The following is an 18955-nucleotide window of genomic DNA, read 5'->3' as shown; positions in this document are numbered from 1 at the left end:
TTCTGGTACTGGATTGACAAGTAAAATAATGATAAAGTAGCTGAGAATAATGAAGGAATATATTTCCAAGCAGGGTCAAACAGCAGTGTAAAAAGCAAATGAGTTGAATGGAAATGATTGAAAGACCATGTAAGTATTAAAAATAAGTTCCCAATAATTTCTATTACAGCAACTAGAGTGAAAGAAAAATGTGTAGAAGTTAAAAATTATATTCTTAAAAGGCATTTGACTGCATATACAAAAATCATAGGCATATTTATGTAAGTTTTAAGGAAATTGCGTTAGACACACTTAGGATGTCTAGTTAAGAAAATAACCCCAGATAATGTATTTTTTACTTTACGTTATATAAAGTTTAATTTATGTAAAACTTTAACCATGCATAATTTGAAAGCACAAGAAAATTTAACTCAAATAACTGCCCAAAATATTATAATAATAATTTGTGAATATAGACTTTATATGTCTAAAAGTTAAAGTTTAAAAGATACTTAGTAACATGGAAGTATTTATAATACAATATTAGATATTTTAAATGCAGGATATTTTATTAATAATATCATATAAATTTTCTTTAGAAATATATGCATACAAATTCACAATCAAAGTAGAGAGTGCTTTTTGTTTGTTTGTTTGTTTGTTAGTTTGTTTTTTCGAGACAGGGTTTCTCTGTCTAGATTTGCACCTTTCCTGGAACTCACTCTGTAGCCCAGGTTGGCCTCGAACTCATAGAGATTTGCCTGCCTCTGCCTCCCTAGTGCTGGTATTAAAGGTGTGTGCCACCAACGCCCAGCAGTAGAGAGTGCTTTGTCTCCTAGAGGTTATTTGAATCCACCTACTTTCGTTATATTTGCGCATTGCCTACAATAAACATAACGTTAGGTTTGGAAATATATTTGTTGGGAAAATGATAGATGAGTGTCATGGCATACAAAGGAAAAACTGAAAAATGATTTGTAATGAGTAGTTTGCTTCACACTAGTAAATGATTCTGGTGTATGAAGGATGAACATACAGTAAGAAAGAAATTACTAGAGTGAGGGAAATACTGTTCACCTTTTAAGATGTCAGAGAGAGATGGGATGTATTACAAAGTAGGAAGAAAACACTCCAAGGAATGAATAAACAGGGTGCTACATAGCATAGGGAGACAGTCCATTTGTTCAGATGCCAGTGTTACAGCTTTAAAGCACACATAAAAAAGTCACTTATAAAGAATACAGATAGAGATTTTCTTTAGAGAATCAAACCAATCAATTAGAGACGAAGTGATTTATTTTAAAAAAATCAAAGAAAAGAAGGAAAAATGCTGTATTGTCAGAGAGAGTGGGTGAAGTGAGGATCGAGGAACAATGAAGGGCACATGTATGCTTTGAGGTCAAGAATAAAAGAAAGCAGGAGGAGATACACCTGGGCAGATTACTATGACATCAGCTCACAATATTTAACTAAATGGAATCATCAAACAATAGCCACTGTAACCTTGCATGTGTCCGCAAGTTTGCTAGGCTGTAAGCATGGTACCCACTTCAACTAAATTCAACAAGTGAGTTGTAAATGTCCGTCACTTGCCAACATACAACGGATATGGCCTAGATGGATGGCTCTTATGTCCAAGGAACATTACAAAGTGTAATTTTGAAAACTAAATTTCATGTCTTTTAATCAACTGATATTTAAATATCAACAAAGATATTCATAAATCCTGAGAGTTCCACTTTAAAAAAATCAAAGAGTGAATCATTTAACAATCTGTTTACTTGGGAGAAGCATTTACGGTGGTTTCAGTAGGAGAAATGTCATAAATTTATCATGGAACCATTTTCTTTTCAAAATATCATTTGGATTGTCAAGGATCATGTTACAACATTACTAAATCAATGTTGTTAGTATCAAACAAAATGGGAAAATAGCAGTGCAAGGAAGAAATCATTCAGGGACACAGGAAATACACTGGAGAGATGTTCTTCGTATATGGTCTATCAACTGCAAACAATACCAATCAACAAATACTAAATACCCTATGAGATTTCTTTACCAATGTGTAGCCATGTGAGGGCAGGGTGGAGTGTGTTGTGTTGTGTGTGTGTGTGTGTGTGTGTGTGTGTGTGTGTGTGTGTGTGTGTGTACACATGTGGGTATGTGAGTTTCAGCCCAGTGCCCAAGATCAAGTGTCCTCAATCACTTCCACCCCTTAGATTTTGAGTCCTAGTGGCTCACTGAACCAGGCCCTCACCCATCCAGAAGGGCTGTTTGGTCAGCACCAGGGATCCAGGGATCCTGCTGTGTCTACCTATACAGAGATTGAATTACAGAGAAAATCACCTTTCTCACATGACAATGGAGGGAAAATGGTAGAGGCAGAGAAATGAGTCAACATTATCCAAAGCCAAATCAGTGTCAAGAAAATAAGATAAAATATATAAACATGAGGAAAGACAAGTCATAAAAAATATAAAGTGTGAGGAGGTCAATGAGAATTTGTGCTTTTTTTTTTTTAATGTTTCATTAGTTCCTTGAGAATTTTTTACAATGTAGTTTGGTCAAATTTGCTGCCCCCCTCCACCCGCCCCCGACAACTCTTCCCAGACCCACTCTCCCTTTTCTCCCGTGTGTCCTGTTTTTTGTTTTAAAAAATTTAAACTCATCAAATTCAATTGATGTTGTCTGTGTAGTTTTGGGTGTGTGACCTCCACTGGAGCCATGTAAAACCACCAGGGGCTGCACACTTAAGGCAAATGGACCCTTGTTCTCCTAGCAGCTATACTTTTTAAATAATTAAGTTAAGTAATTGAAAATAATTAAAATTAAAACAATCTGGAAGACATAAATGTCTCCTCTGAAAAGGAAATTGGATCAAATCCAAATATGACTAATAATACTATGAGTAGTGGCTCTAGTTTTCTTCTTATAGACAGTGTGATCCACAGAGGCACAATTATTTAGATGGGGAACTTTTTTTGGTTCTTTGTAACAATACAGGCACCCTAAGTAGGTTCCTGTTTGTATCACAAGCAGCAAAGCTAAGAATGTAAATCTACTTTAAACCTGTGGGTTTGGACTGAGGGACAATGAGCGTCAGTTTGAATTCTGCCTTGCTGAAAGCTGGCAAGAAATAAAGTTCCTACAGTAGCAAAAAAAAAAAAAAATGTAAAATGCAGGAAAATATACAGTCTATTGCAAAAGATTTACTATGGACCAACGTCATCATTAAAGGACATGCTCAAAGAGCTAATCCTACAAATTAAAAACAATGATGTACACTTTAAGAATTATAATAGTGAACAAATTTAAGAAATCAGAGTAATGAGAAAACAAGGGATAAATGGAGAGAATAGGTTTTCATTGTCATGGAAAGTCTGGTAGTGAAATATCTAATACCAGGCAGTAGACTGGTAATACTAGTCAACTGTAGTCTGAGGAAAGACTACAGGAAACTCAAAATCAGCAGTTGAGCACTCTACTGTAGCCTCTACAGAACTTGGGAACGAGGTGATAAAGACACAAAACTACAGTAAGTGAAATAAAGAATATATTTTATTTTATTATATACAGGAAAGTATGGGAGTATGTTCATGTGAGTGCTGGTGTCTACACTTGGCATGTGTACTGGGAGATAAACTTGGGTCTTCTACAAGAATAGTACAAGATGTTGAACACCTGGCCATCCTCCAGCCCTGTCAGTGATTTTCGATAGCTTTCAATGTATAAATTTAAAATGAGGAAATTAAGGTGCTCATATGCTAAGGATTTAGGGCATGGGCATTCTCTGGAATACTTAAAATCCAGAAACATCCAAACTGATGTTCGGTAGGTGAAGAGTCTGCCATGGCCATACTTATTCCCTCTAGCACTTTGCTCTCGGCTTCTGTAAACCCAGCAAGGGGAAACTCTGCTCCCCTTTTCAGAGACAGGAAAACTGAGGCACATGTAAATCAGTAACTTGCTCAGCCATTAGCTAGGAAAGGGTGGAGCTAAGAATAAACCCAAAACATCACAAGATTAAAGATTTAATATCTAATATTAAAGCTTGGTCCTGTGTTTCTCTGCTTAGTACTTACTTTATAAATATGAAGGGGTGTTTCTGAGCCAGAACAAAACAATGAAGTGATAAAGATAAAAGAAAGCAATGAAATTGCTGATAGGCAGAAAGATAACTGTGGGTAAAAGCACCTGCCGTGCTCTATGCATAACTCAGTGCTTCTATGACATGAGAGCCAGGGGATGGGAGCGTGCAGAAGCTCACAGGCCAGCTAGCCTGAAGTGTCCACTGGCAAAGAAAGGGAGATCTTGTCCTAAACAAAGTGGAAGTGGAAATACACCTAAAGCTGTTTCTCTTCTTCACCCACAAGCACTCAAGCAGGAAAGTATGAGTACTTACTCCCGCAAGATTAAAAGAAGAATCCAAGTGCAGAGGGCAGTAGTATTCTAGTACGCTAACTCCCAATGAAACTTAAACACTTTATGGAAATTTTGTTGTTGTCACAGTGAGAAAAAGAATAAAACATGAAGTAGGCAGTGAGATGACTCAGCAAGGAAAGGCGCCTGCCCAAACTATGGACATGAGTTCAATCCCCTGAGCCACCATAAAAGGAAAGAACGAAATCCTGCAAGTTGTCCTCTGTTCCCCACTCATGCACATGAGCACATAAGCACACACACACAGACACACACATTAAAATATATATGTATATATATAAATACAAATATAAAAATTGAGTCTTTTGTCTCCAAGGATAATATATCATTCAATTAGTGTACGATTTTTAAAAGGTATAGTTGTAACAATACACTTTATATTGTATTAATATGCAGGAGCACAATATAAAATGTTATACTAATATACAATAAGTGTTAATGTTAATAATATTTAAAGATTTTGTAAATAATAAGAATGGACCTTAAAATTTTATACAAATCATGCCCAATCTCCTCTACTACATGATAATATTTTAGTAATTAAATACCAATTATAAATTGTTTATGTTTTAGTTCCTTAATGGAAATTCTGTAGAGGTATTTGAAATCATATTGTTTAAAATATTTTCACACCTTCAGTAGACATATTAATCAAATTAATAAAAACATATAATTGATGTTTCTAGAACGATCTTAAAAGGTGAGCTATAAAAGAAATTTGTGTAAACAGATTTTGTTCTACTTATTGAAAGATACTGTAGCATAGGAGGAGGGTGGGATTGACTCCAGAAACTCAAGAAGCTAGCCATAATTTACACCCATGGAAACCATACGTAAGTTAGCCAGACTCTACACTCAAATTATAAAATAATTAAAGGTGACTTTACTTGATATAATTTGAAATGTTTTCATAAGTTGAAAGAATGGTATCCTTTAGTAACTTATTTTAGACTGACTCAAACTTGCATAGCTATTTTCTCGAAAGTCCCATTAACCTTCAGAACTAATGCTTAATATGAGGCTATTCCTGGGGAAAAATCCTCCTGTGATGAAGGAAGGATGAAATGATGGCTCCACGACTATGCTCACTTATTCTCTACACTTGGCTTTCATCATCCTAAAAGGACCAACACTGTGCTCAGACACATGATACTATAGACTAAGAGACCACAAATTTAGAGTTGTCAGAGCACTTCAAAATAACCTGTCCCCTTATTACATCTGGAAAAAACACAGTCTCCCATGGGGAAGCTCTCTTTCTTTTGATAACAAAATTAAAACACACACACACACACACACACACACACACACACACACACACACACACACACACAAATATCTACCCTAAAAACTGGCTGGTGCTAGTGATAGACAGCAGGCCTCTGGAAGATGATGAGATTCACTCATAACAATTGTAGTTAAGGATTCATACACCATCATAGAAAGACAGGAGGTTTTTTCCCCCCTTAATCTGAAAATTTAAAAACTCTTGTTTGTGGAGAAAGTGTTGGTTTCCCTCAGGAAAAAAAAATGTGTCTACTCACAGTGAATTCAGAGAGCGCAGTCCTTGGAAGGCATCTGGGGCAAGCTCAGAGATCTGATTATTGCTGAGGTCACTACAATCAGAAACAAGGTTAGGTTAAACGAAATAGGATGCTAGGGATGTTGGATACAGGAGATGAGGAAGACATGCACAACTTTCAGCACAAAACATCAAATAATCCTAATATTTAAAGATGAATCACACACTGTAAAAACAACTACTATCCATTTGCTTAACTTATTAGTAAGGACGGCATGTCTTAATCAGACAATAGTATACCAAAGATGTCATGGCCGTTTTTGTGGGAATCAATACACTGAATTACAGAGAGCATGAAAAATTATAAGGTTTCACTAACTCAGATTAAAGTGCTATTATTACAACGGGCAATCAGACTGTCATTAAGCTGTCAATCTCTTCAATATTCGTGCTTAGTTTTTCCTGCATAGTCTTGACCTACATAATTTAAAAAATGACATATTTTGCACAATACTGTTAACTCACATTCTTCTGAGCTTTTTATATGGTGAGAAAGCTCCAGGAGGGATGACCCTGATGGAGTTCTGTTCCAAACGTCTGCAATGAAAATAATAAAAATTAATGTTTGAAGGAAAAGTAAAAATCTAGACACATTTAATTCAGACATAAGTTTCACATCAGGAAGGGAAGTTAGTTTTTGTCATGAGGGATCTTTTCTTCTTTTCATCTAAAAATCAGTACTAAAATTAAATGTGCTGCCCTTTAAATGTGAAGCAAGATTGGAATAAAGTAGCACAATTATGAAATGAAAGTACTACCCCGTCACTGCCTAGACAAGGATTCGGCCAGAACAAAACACAGAGTAGGAAGCATTTGTAGAAACAAATTAGGTGTATATTTTAATAAACTATAAGCAAATTAAATATACAGAAGACCTGGATTTAGATGTATAAAATATTTTAATGATAATTGTAGGTTCAAAAGTGAAATTATCATTCTATATTGAATTTTATAGATCCTTTCACTTCTAAATAAAATACACTATCAGTTGAAGAAACTGGTACATTCACAAAATTATTTTTGAAGCCATTTATGAGGCATAGTCTTAAATTCTAAATCTGTAAGTTATGGAGAAATCTTCAGTAAACAGTGTCTATCTGCTAACTTGATATGTGACCACTCTAGTAAAAATCATATCAGAAAAGTGCAGTCAACCAGAGGAATATTCTTATGATATGATAAAAATCAGAGTAAAGTCAACTCTCAGACACCATCTACTCTAAGATCCTGATATTGGAGAAAATTAAGAAATATACAGCCAGCCACTAAACATACAAAGAGGGAGGTTTCAACAAGTCATTTAGTAAATATTTTTGTTCACTACAATAACATTCTCTCAACCTTGTTCTTTTCCATATCAGGACCCAGGAGTCATTTCACAGCCTTTTTTTTTTTTCAGTTCTGCTCTGGATCCTTGAGATCTCACTCTCGTGAAACACTAGGGTAGAGTTTAGATATTGAGAGTTGCTGGTGAAAGATTGAGGCTTCCAGAAGGGAAAATCCATAGTGTATTTGTCTTCTATTTGGGGAATAACCCCAGAAGCCACCTCACTGACATCATAATTGCAACTTACAGATGTACCTCCTTTTCATCATTTTAACTTCTTTGGCTTTTGTAGACTTGGAGGTAAGTAGAAAATTTCCTGTCTGTATTACCTCCCTACAAGTCTCAGGAAATTCTTCTATATTAAATTCTTATATTAAACTACTTGGAATAAATAATATTTTGTTGTCTAGATTTAAAAATATATACATATGTGTACTCATAAAACATACATGTGTACATGTGTTCATATGCATATATACATGTGCATGCATGTTTTCCATATGTACATATATGTATATAGATATATGAACAACACATATAAATGCATATACATTTTTATATTTGCATATTTTTTCCTTCTTAGGCTGTTGGCTTCTATGGCAGATTTATCTCAGAAGACAGGAAACCATCCATATTAATAAATATGAATGTGAGTACAGGGGAGAAAATTCTCCACTATGCAAACATGAGAACCTGAGTTTTATCTCTAGCAGCTATGTAAACAGTGGTGGCATGTGTATGCAACCCCAAGGCTGTGGCAGGAGAGATGGCTGGGACACCCCAAGTTCTTATTAACCAGGTATTTTAGTTGAACCTTGAATTCCAGATTGATTAATTATGTCTCAAAAAATAAGGGGTGGGCCAGGGGCTGGGAAGATTCCTCAGTGATAAAGTTTGTATACTGCTTTTGAAGAGGACCTGTGTTGGCTTCCCAGTACCCATGTCAGAGGGCTCCCAAATGTTTATCACTCAATCTTCAGGGATCTGATGCCTCCTTGTGGATTCCATGGGTACATGCATTAACACCCGCACATACCTGCTACATATACACATAAAGAGTAAAAATTAAATAAGTGGGGAGTGACTGACAATGGCATATGATGTGAAATGTCTGCTGGCCTACACACACACACACACACACACACACACACACACACACAATGTTCAGCATTTGAATTATTTGTCTGGGTCTTAAGAAAATATATTTCTTCATAGGCTCTAAATACAGCTAAGACTAAGTTATTTTTACTGCAATAGTGATCAATGCCTTTGGCAATGATGCTTTGAAGATCACATTCATTTCAACTTTGATCCATTCTTACAGTTAAATTATAAGAAATTTCAAATTATCAGTCTATGCCAAGGAAACTTGACATATTAGTTAATCACTGGATCATAATAATATAATGATGATGAAAAGTAAGAATGTTTTTGAGATTTTAGAATGAAAAATTTGTTCATGTAACTCCCCAAATACCACGTGAGACTGTTGAAAATAATGTAAAGTAATATAAAGGAATCAATAAACATCATTCAGTGACTCATTCTTTATGTACAAATTGTGCTGTTTGGGGTTGTATAGTGATGAAAAGTATTCTGAACCAATAAATTTATCCAAACTAATTCTATTTTTTAATAGAACTTAAGGTATTTCATGAAAAGCTTAATATTCATCTGTGGCTTTAAAATTTTAGTACCTATAATACCTAAACAATTGCTAATTATTTCAGTGGAAATTAAGTGTGTTTTAATACTTGTCTTCAAAATTATTATTTCCCTTAAAAGTCTGCATAAATATATGCACATGGGTCTATGTAGATACTCATGCTTCTGCACATGGGGCCATAAGAGTGTGCTGGATCCCTCTGAGATGGAGTTATGGGCATTTGAAGGACACCTTGCTTGCTATATGTGTTCTCCGATTTGATCTCACGTATTCGTGATTGTCCAGCAAGTACTCTTAACTGCTGGGTCATCTCTCTTGCCCAGAAATACCTGTTGTTAAGGTAAGTTATATTTTATCCATATTTCATTTCACTGAAAATACTCCTATTTAAATAAATCACAACACAATTATGAATGATAATATATTTTTTATAAATGGACTATTCAATGTTATAAAAGATATAAAACACAGTGAATACAGGACAAAACTATATTAGGTTTTACATGGAAATGCAATGCCTCAAATGTAAATAGTGATATTATCTGTGCTGTTTGTATTGTGATGTACTGCGATGTAAATTCCACACTGAAAACTGCTTCACTTCAAACGTACATCACAGAACACTGAACAATGGCATGCTTGAGGGACCTGATGGCTTTTCATATTTGCTTACTTTCAACCTAGCTAGCTAAAAAGGGTAATTTATAAAGCTTCTACTACTATTTACACTTAGTGTCTAATTGGTTTGTTGTTGTTATTGCTTTTTATCACACTGTCTCAGAAGTCCATTAAGGATCAACATGATTTCATTCCTCCATCTAAAAGAATGAATCTCACATGAGAAGACATGCTACCAGTGACAGACATAAGGTAAACTCCAAAACATTTCATTTAATTTCAGTCATACTTAATGGACAATGTACTTCCCTTAAACTATTAGCTTTGTTGAGTAAAATGCTCCTTTTTACTTTATAAGAACTTTAGAATAAATTTGATAAACTAATCAACATTCACCTCTAACGACGTCCCCATAAGAAGAAAGAGAAAAAAGCCTTTGACCAGATGATATAAATGAAAAAGAAAAATGTCAGTATTTTCAGGTTAAGAAAAAGGCAGACTATATTTACATTTCTTAACTCTGTTGGTTTCTGATCTCTGCTTATTAGCATAGAATCTGCTGAATTTCAAAGAGTGCACATTTGAGTCCATTGGTCCATGAAGAATCTAATTAAAAACATTTCAAGATTATGGAAACAGATAGTGTAATGGATAAGACATAGTTGCAAGATTAGGTTAAAACACACCATAATTAAGAGCTTCCCAAATGTCAATCCTTCAGAGAATATGCTATGTCATTTTTAGAAAACAAAAACAGATTTAAAAAAGTGAATCAGGTGGAAATTCTACGCACTGCATACTGCAAGGACAATTCATTTTATGTAAACATGCCAGAACCAATTTAACCTCCAAGATCTATTTGACTGAATCCACACCATTTTGTAGTTATATTATATACAAATAGACTTATAGCCACGTGCAGCTTTTTATTTTATATATTTAGACACTACACTGTATCATTTTACATAATATATGTAGTGAAAGACATGGCTATTATCACTTCCTTAAAAGTAGAAGGGTATTTTAGTTATCTGCTCAGTGAGATGAAATATTTACCTGTATTGCGTGGGGACTAGTCTCAAATCCTCACAGGGAGATTTAGCCAATAACAACCTTTCTTCCCTCATCTTACCTAGCCCTGTGTTTTTTGTTTCAATTTATACCATGAATCTCAGCACTTTCATGCTTCCTAATAGCAACTGATCACAGGAACTTCAGGCTCTATTTCAACGACTACAAAACAGGAAGACTGGGAAACTAGAGACCACAGAGCATGGGAACTGTGTATAGGTTTAGCTGTGAACACGGAGAAGCAACACAGTGTCAATTGCTGAGTTGCTGCTCTGTGATATTAAATACCCTGCGGTGATTATGATGGGATGAATGTTAGACACATGCATTTTACAAAAAAATAACCACCAGGATAGAATGTTTAAGAAACCGCCAAACTATTCATGAGATATTAGACAAATTATTCTAACATTCACTTCTTATCCATCTCTCTCAATTCTTATCCAAGTCGAATTATTCTTTAAAACAATGCAAATGTCATCCACTGGCTCAACATTAAATAGGCCTTTATAATTGGACATTATATGGTTTGATATGCATAGATTTAAGACTTTTAAAATATTCATCCTTTGTTGACAAAGGCATGAACTTTGTTCTGACACAGAGTTGGATTATATCTGAATCTACCATCATTGGCTTTATGGGCTTTACAGAAGCCATCATTGTTCTGTGTGATTTACCTTCAGTTTTTCAAAATGATGAATAACAGTTACTTGGTAAAAAGTGCAGTATAAATAAACTATATAGCATTTCCTTTTACAAAAGTAAATGAATAAAGATATGATATATACACATGTATATGATACAATAAAATGTCTACAAATCCTGGTCATCAACACACATTATTTAAAAGAATAAATCTGTCATCTGATAGAATCTCTAGTGTGAAATTAATATATGGTGGTAAGTAATGTTTAAAAATCAATTAGTAATACAGTGTTTTTTCAGATAACTTCATAACTATAATGAACACACGTATACAACTCACATCAAAACTGAAAAAAGTTGCTGCTAAGATCTATAATCAGACCTAGTAATGTTTAGCTTTTCCTTTACTGTCTTAGAAACTACAAAAGATTTTTATGATACTAAGTAAGATATTTATTTCAATTGACAGTGCCTGTAACATATAGCCCAGATGCTGATTATACATGGCCATAAAACTGACATGGTTTTGCATTTTCTCCATCTGCTTTTAACATAAATGACAAAAACAGCTGTCAGAGAATGGAACATGGGTTTAATGGGAGAGGGGAGGGAATGCGCAATGACTCTGTCTTTGGAAAGTTAAATCGAGTAGTGCAGCACAGTAAACACCAGTATCTGAGGGCAGAAACAAGGTTTCTTTAGACTGGGGAGTCTGTCAGCCATTACATGGTAATTTTAAATTCGGTACTTTATACTTACAGAAAGCAAATTTCAACTTTTAACATTGGGTTTTTGCTATTGGTTTCCTTCATATGTACCTACTAAAATCAATGAAGCATGCTTTAGACTAAAATATTATTTCTTTTTCATAAGCACTGTCATTGGAACTTCCTCAGTTTAATAAATGTCTCCGTATCTGAGCTAATATTGGCCTCTAGACGCTTGAATTTTGCACATAGCTAACACATTTATCTTAGTGCTCCATCCATACTCTTTGGTTATCAGCCATTTCTGTCTTGAGATGAGTTGCTCTTGACAATTATCCATTTCTTTAACCTCATTTGATGCCAGTTTAGTAAATATTTCGAAAACACACACTCAACTCCTGTTTCCATACTAGGGAAACAAGCTCTCCATTTGGTCTCTTACTCTAAAGCAATATAAAAATATGTGTGAACATGAACATGTGTATATATGTCTATATGCACACATCTCCTGAATGAATGTTGAATTGTTTGCATTTATTCATGTAGGCACATATCCAAATGCTGTTGGATAAAAAGACGTGGGGATATGATATAGATATATAGGATACACACACACACATACATATGATAAGATAAAGAGTAACAACTTGTTTAAAATGTTTTACATTGCTATGGATTTTAGTTTATTGATTCAAATTTAAAGTTAATTTTGTTATACTGTAGGAATATTTCTACTCTGGTTTAAAGTATTTTGTTTGTGTAACTCATTTGAAATTGTAATGGATAATTAAGAAATACAGATTATAATTAGTCTTTTATGATAGTCTAACTTAAGCTATGTTAGTTAAGCTTTCTAGGAATACATAGATATAATTCAGTTAGGCAGGTAGTCTTAAAAAAAACTCAAAGACCTACAGAATATGGCATTTAAAGTGTTTTAAAAACTTTGACTTTTCTGGACAGTGTGACACATCAGTTCCTGGCAGCACTAATTTTCTTCAAAGAGAAACATGGGCATCAAAGACACTCTTTACGAGTTTATCTTCTTCTTGACAAAAATAGCCATTTGGGCAAGAAACTGCTTTCCCTGGACAGCTGATAATGTGTTGTATAAACTGGACATACAGGACCCATAGGAAAATGACCACTGAATTTGACAAAACAAGGTGAGATGGTCCTTCAGGTTCCTGTTTCACAGAAGAAACTGCCAGACATTCTAAAGGACACAGAGAGAAGCAACTGAGAGACTCTAGGCCTATAAGCTAAAGAAGGATGCCCCAATGTTGTAGAAGAACTTTGGGTAATTGTTCAGGTAGCCAGCTGTCTCTGTCATTCTAGATTTTTGGAAATTGATTACAATGCACTCCCTTTTTACATAGGTAATATTATATCCTTCTGGGGTCTTTGATGTAGTTAAAGACTAGATAGTTATAATTATAATTTTCCTTGGCTATGATAAAAGACAAGTTAGATATGAAACCTTAGACTCACAATGGAATATTTTCTTTAATTTATCCAAATAAATATAGACCAGATATTGTAACTGTAATTCTTGCTTGAAAACTGTACTATTACATGTAATTTTCCTATGTCAAAGTTAAAACTTTCCTTTTTGATTATACAGAAAAGGGGAAATGCTGTGGGATAATACTTTTGTATATTGGTTTAATAAAACACTGGTTGCCCAGTAGCCAGGCAGGAAGTATAGGTGGGATAAGCAGACTAAAGGCTGGGAAGAGGAAGAACAGAGTCAGGAGTTTCCAGCCAGACACAGAAGAAGCAAGATGTCAAGGCATAACTGAGAAAAGGTATCAAGCCAAAGGCTAAATATAGATAATAATTATGGGTTAAATTAAATGTGAGAGTTATTCAGTGAAAACCTGAGCTAAAAGCTAAGCAGTTTTAAGTAATATAAGCCTCTTGTTTGTTTCCTTGGATCTGAGTGGCTGTGGAGCATGCAGGACACAGGAAAACTTCTGACTACATCCAAATGCAAAAATTCACTTAGTGTAGAGTCAAATGAATTAAGAGTAAAATCGACTCAGTCATACTTAGCAAAATAATGTATTTATGGAGAACAAGTGAGATTCAAGAAGTCAATAAAATTAAGTTTTCATCTATATGTATATCTCTATCATCTGTTTGTGTACCTATCATCTATCTATCTATCTATCTATCTATCTATCTATCTATCTATCTATCTATCTATCTATCTATCTACCTATTATTCATCTACCTATCATCTATATCTTTATCAATACAAGGAAATAAAAAAGTCTGTTTTTTTTTAAAAATAATAACAAGCCATTTGGATACTTGCCATGAATCAAGCCTTGTGTTTTGTCTCAAATTGGCTAATTATTTTCATTTGTAAATAACTGTCTGACTTCTAAACATGCATTTCTGAAGCAGATTAACCACAAATCCATGAGGTAATTGATTTTTAAAGTAGCAGCTTTGATCCTTCTGAGAATAATACTTTAGGACCCATGTATTCTCATTTTTATGTCAGATTTTACAATTTTGAGTCCTGCATTTTGTTTTTACGATGTTAGCTGGTTAAGGGAATCAATCATTATTGCTAGAGTGACACATTGGGATAACTTCTCATCAGTACCTACTTCCAGGCTTGTCTTTATCCTCTTTTGTAGGGTCTGTTACAAAGGTGTGTTTTAGCTCCTTTCTTTCTTCCTGAACATTAGGGTGATTTTTACAACAAGCCACTCTATTCCTGCCACTCCCTTGCCTTAACCATTCTCCCATGCTGTACAATTACAGTCCAGCTAATCCTCAAGCTTTAGCTTTGGCTGTGCCTATTAGCAATCACAAACTTTCAGTTTAAGTAACAATACAGAGCTCTCTCACCTTCCCAGGGTTGTTACATGATGTTTCCTTTGTATAATAAAACTTCCAATTTTCTCTACAGAAAAGCACATCCTTGTATCTGAAAAGGAGGTGATTCTCCCAGGCAGATCAGGTGCCCTGCTCCCCTTGTTCAGAGAAGGGAATTTTTGATTCTCATGAGGCTTTCAATGACTCTACATAAATGTTCAACATTCTTCATTGTAAGCTGCCTGAAGGCAGTCAGTGTGTTCTTTCAGACTTAACATCTGACACAGAGTGGTGATCATTCATACTGACCAAGTATAAGAAAAGACACTTGTTCATACACATCTATTTTATAGGTCTACTCACAGACTTTTGGGGATTTTTAAGGGAATCTCCTGGAGTTCCTATTTTTGTTTGTTTGTTTTTTTGTTATTACATCCATCTCTGTTCTCATTTCTCTAATGTTTCCTCCGATTTTCTTACGATTTTAGTATAATATTTTTCATTTATAAAGAAATGTGACCAAAACCCTTTATGTTTAAAGTGTCATGACCCAGAATCTTTTGTAATTATCTTTATCCTTGTGTTAACTATTTTTACAAGATGATTTTTAAGAGTGTTATGTTATATATACATATAATAGGTATAAATACTACCTTTATATTAGCTTGCTCAATGAATATAAAATTATAGTAATATAGAGTGCAGAACCAACTTATGCTATAGGCTAGTTGATCTTTTGTGTAGATATAAAACAATAAAACATCTTCAAAATCCTACCTAGTTGTTAGCTACTAAGAAATAGTTTCTTAACATTGTGAACTAAAGTAAAATCACCTCAGTCTTCAATTCCATAATATTTTTTTGAAGCACAAAAGCGAACTTTCCATAGTAAAAATAATTTCTCTGTGAAATTTTTAACTTATTGAAAATTAAGGGAAAGTGTATGTAGAGAGATGGCTTGACAGTTAAGTGCAGCTCATGATCTTGCTGAGGACAAGAATTTGGTTTCTGACAACCACTTCAAGCAGTTCACAACCACGTATATATCCATATGACATCTTCTGGTTTCCATGGTTGTCTATGCACATGTGGTATACAATCACACTGACACACACACACACACACACACACACACACACACACACACACACACATACACACACACACTAAAAAGTAAATCTTTTTAAAATTAATAAAAAGTGAAATTATGTGATTTATTTACCTTCGTGACAAATGATCCATAAAAAGGGAAAAGAATTGAAGTAATGCTCAAGTTAGTGTGTCCCTCCCTCTCCATTACGTATACATCTCTTCCTGAGAGCCTTATGTTTTGCTGGACCAGGAAAAGCAGCATACTGACTTCAAAGCGCAATTCTTGTATATTTCACCTGTCTCATGCACATGTGTCAAAAAAGTATTTTAATCTTAGAGAACCTGCAGTCCATCAGCAGAAACCCTGAAGCCGTATTCCCAAGCCCTGTCCCATCCTGAAAATTCTAATTCATTACAGCCCACTTTCTCACTATGCATCTTCTAAAATGGATGGAGTATCTGTATTATGGCTTGAAAACACTAGATGTGATACCAGAATTTGTAAAAGAACAGAGAAGAATGAACTATTATTCTACAGTAACCTTTCATACCACATTGAAATGTGTAATACCTCAATATGCTGTCTAAGAAATTACTTCTTAAGATGTAATACACAAAGAATCAATTTGGTATTAATGATTCTTTTCCCAGGGACAGGATCCTGTATCAACTTGCTGGACACTGAGACATTCTTTGCAAACAAGGTCTGTAACAGCCGAATTCAAAATAGTCAAGTGCTGGGAAGACTCCACACTGGTGACAGGCTTTCTTCTACTCTAGATTCCTTCTCACTTATCATATTCAGTTTTTTCCACTGCTTTCAGCCTCTCTTCACATACACATATATACATACACATACAGTACCATTACCTTTGCTATAAAAAATGATGTCTAGGATGCTTTCCACATTATGTGCTCCATACCTTCTCCAACACAGTCCCTCTTCTTACCCTTACTGGCTAAATATTGAGACAGAAATGGTAGGACAAAAAAGACATGATTCTGCCATCATCGGGTTTTCAGTCTAACAGGATAGTATGATATCAGTCAATATAAACTAAACTGTTTAGTGGTAGTCTGCATGAAGTTTGGGAGATATAAGAATGTGTGACAGAGGAGACAACACCAGAGACAATGGTGTGTGACTAGACTCCTAGCTACTCAGAATGCTGATGCAAGCCGATTACAAGTTTGAGGACATCTTAAACAAGAGAGTGAGCTGTGTCTAAAATGAGATAGAGTATAAAACCAAATTGAACAGAACAGATGACATTAGCAGAGGTTACAGATACAAGGTACCATGAAAGAGGACTCATTTCTATGCATTCCCACGTGGATGAACTCTCCACACTGTTCTCTTTAACCTCTTCATAAGGAAGTATCTAGCAACGCCGCTGTTCCTCTTTCTCAACATCTGTCAGGTTCTCTTCCTGAGTGTCCAGTTTTCTTTTCTACAATATCCTCATAAGCTGAATCTCTGTCTACCTCTCTCTCAGAGCTTTATAAGGTGTAACAGTGAGGTTTACATTTACGTAAGAATAAAATTAAAGCTATGTGAACTGTTTCATGGTTGATTTTTCTAGTAAGGTTCTTTAACTTTTCTCAGTTTTTTTCTTTCCTGTCTTATGGCACAAAATGAAATTGTCAGTCTTTGAAGGATTAAATATCTATGCCCTGGCATTAGAAGAGAAATATGACTTCAAAGAAAGGTGTCCATGCACTATCTTTAAGGTGATGTATTCATCCGTCTCTAAAGAAGGAGAGTAATTACAACATGTTGGGATGGTCATCAAAAAATGTAACGCAGTGGACTTCAAGGCAGTATATGGAAAAAGGAACTTTCACTGATGAATTCTTTGAGCTGTCTAGTGTACTTTAGCCTATGCTACTAACCATTTTATTAAATTAAATTTATTTATTCAAATATTTTGGATTTCATGGTTATAAGCAATCATTATGTCAACAAGGAAAGGCTGATTTACCTTGTAGTTACAGTTATTAATCTTGGTAAAATAGCTCACTCATGGATAAGTCAGCACGAGGTACTTGATTGATTCTGAATTGTGTATACACTCACTTCCTGTAACTATTTATCAACTGCGTATCAAGTGCTTTAGTGTGCCATAGTATGAGAGTTGTTACAGCCTACTCTTTGGTGGTTTGAATAGCATGTGTTCTTGCCTTCTTAGAACTCAAACTTTAGTAGAGAAAGATGTTTAAAAACACAAATACACATATCTGCTAAAGAATTTTCCCATCCTGTAGTCTTCCTCTTTACTCAAGGGATGGTGTCCTTTACTGCACAAAATATTTTAGTGCAGTCCCAATAGATAAGCGTTAGTTATAACACCAGAATTGGTGGAAACAGTTAGCTGCTGGAAGAGGGAAAGAGTATTTTCTCTGAGAGTGCAGCTCCTGAGAGGTTGACCATGGTTCAGGAAAAGATTATATATCCAAGAATATTTGTCTACTACATATTGGGCCTTGAAGGGTTTAAAAATAAAAGTCACAAAGTTGGGTGTGTGAAAAATAGGGAGCAGATCTGGGAAGAGTTAGAGGAGGGGGTGTTTCCTATAACAAAACATGTTATAGGAAATTCCAAACTCCCCAAGAATTAATAAAAATAAAATAAAATTATGAATTAAAATGTGATCAGTAGATATACTCACAACTTATTCCCAGCCCACAAATGAAAATGCAAAGCATTGGTTATGATAAAATCATTGTGTAGTCAGGCTTCCTTAGGAGAGCTCCCCCAGGATATTTTGAGCATGCTTCTGAAACATATTTCTACCTTTTTTTTTTTTAAAAAAAAAAGTAAAACTAATCACAGGAGTCAATGAAAATTCAAATTATATGTCATGTGTACAAGCATTCAGTACTGAAGAGTTTAAATAGATGCTAACCTATTTCTACTTTTTACATCCTTAAATGATTTGTTATTTAGATTTTAAAAGATTATCTTTCTTATATCCTCACAAATAAATGTTTTA

At 34.7% G+C, this 18955-nt stretch overlaps 1 protein-coding gene across 2 annotated transcripts in view; it reads right to left on the bottom strand.

Annotated features, from left to right (window-relative positions):
• Positions 1 to 18955, bottom strand: part of Slit2 (slit guidance ligand 2) — a 338894-nt gene that overhangs the window by 94279 nt on the left and 225660 nt on the right. For both annotated transcript variants that reach the window (XM_006976103.4, XM_006976104.4), the window contains exons 10-11: positions 6467 to 6538; positions 5964 to 6035 (exon numbers count right to left, since the gene is read on the bottom strand). In XM_006976103.4, the coding sequence (XP_006976165.1) occupies positions 5964 to 6035; positions 6467 to 6538 (144 nt within the window). The remainder of the gene's footprint in view (positions 1 to 5963; positions 6036 to 6466; positions 6539 to 18955) is intronic.

Source organism: Peromyscus maniculatus, chromosome 10 (assembly GCF_049852395.1).
Source record: "Peromyscus maniculatus bairdii isolate BWxNUB_F1_BW_parent chromosome 10, HU_Pman_BW_mat_3.1, whole genome shotgun sequence".
Taxonomy (NCBI): domain Eukaryota; kingdom Metazoa; phylum Chordata; class Mammalia; order Rodentia; family Cricetidae; genus Peromyscus; species Peromyscus maniculatus.
Note: the sequence above shows the minus strand (reverse complement) of the source record. Positions and strands in the feature narration are given on the sequence as shown.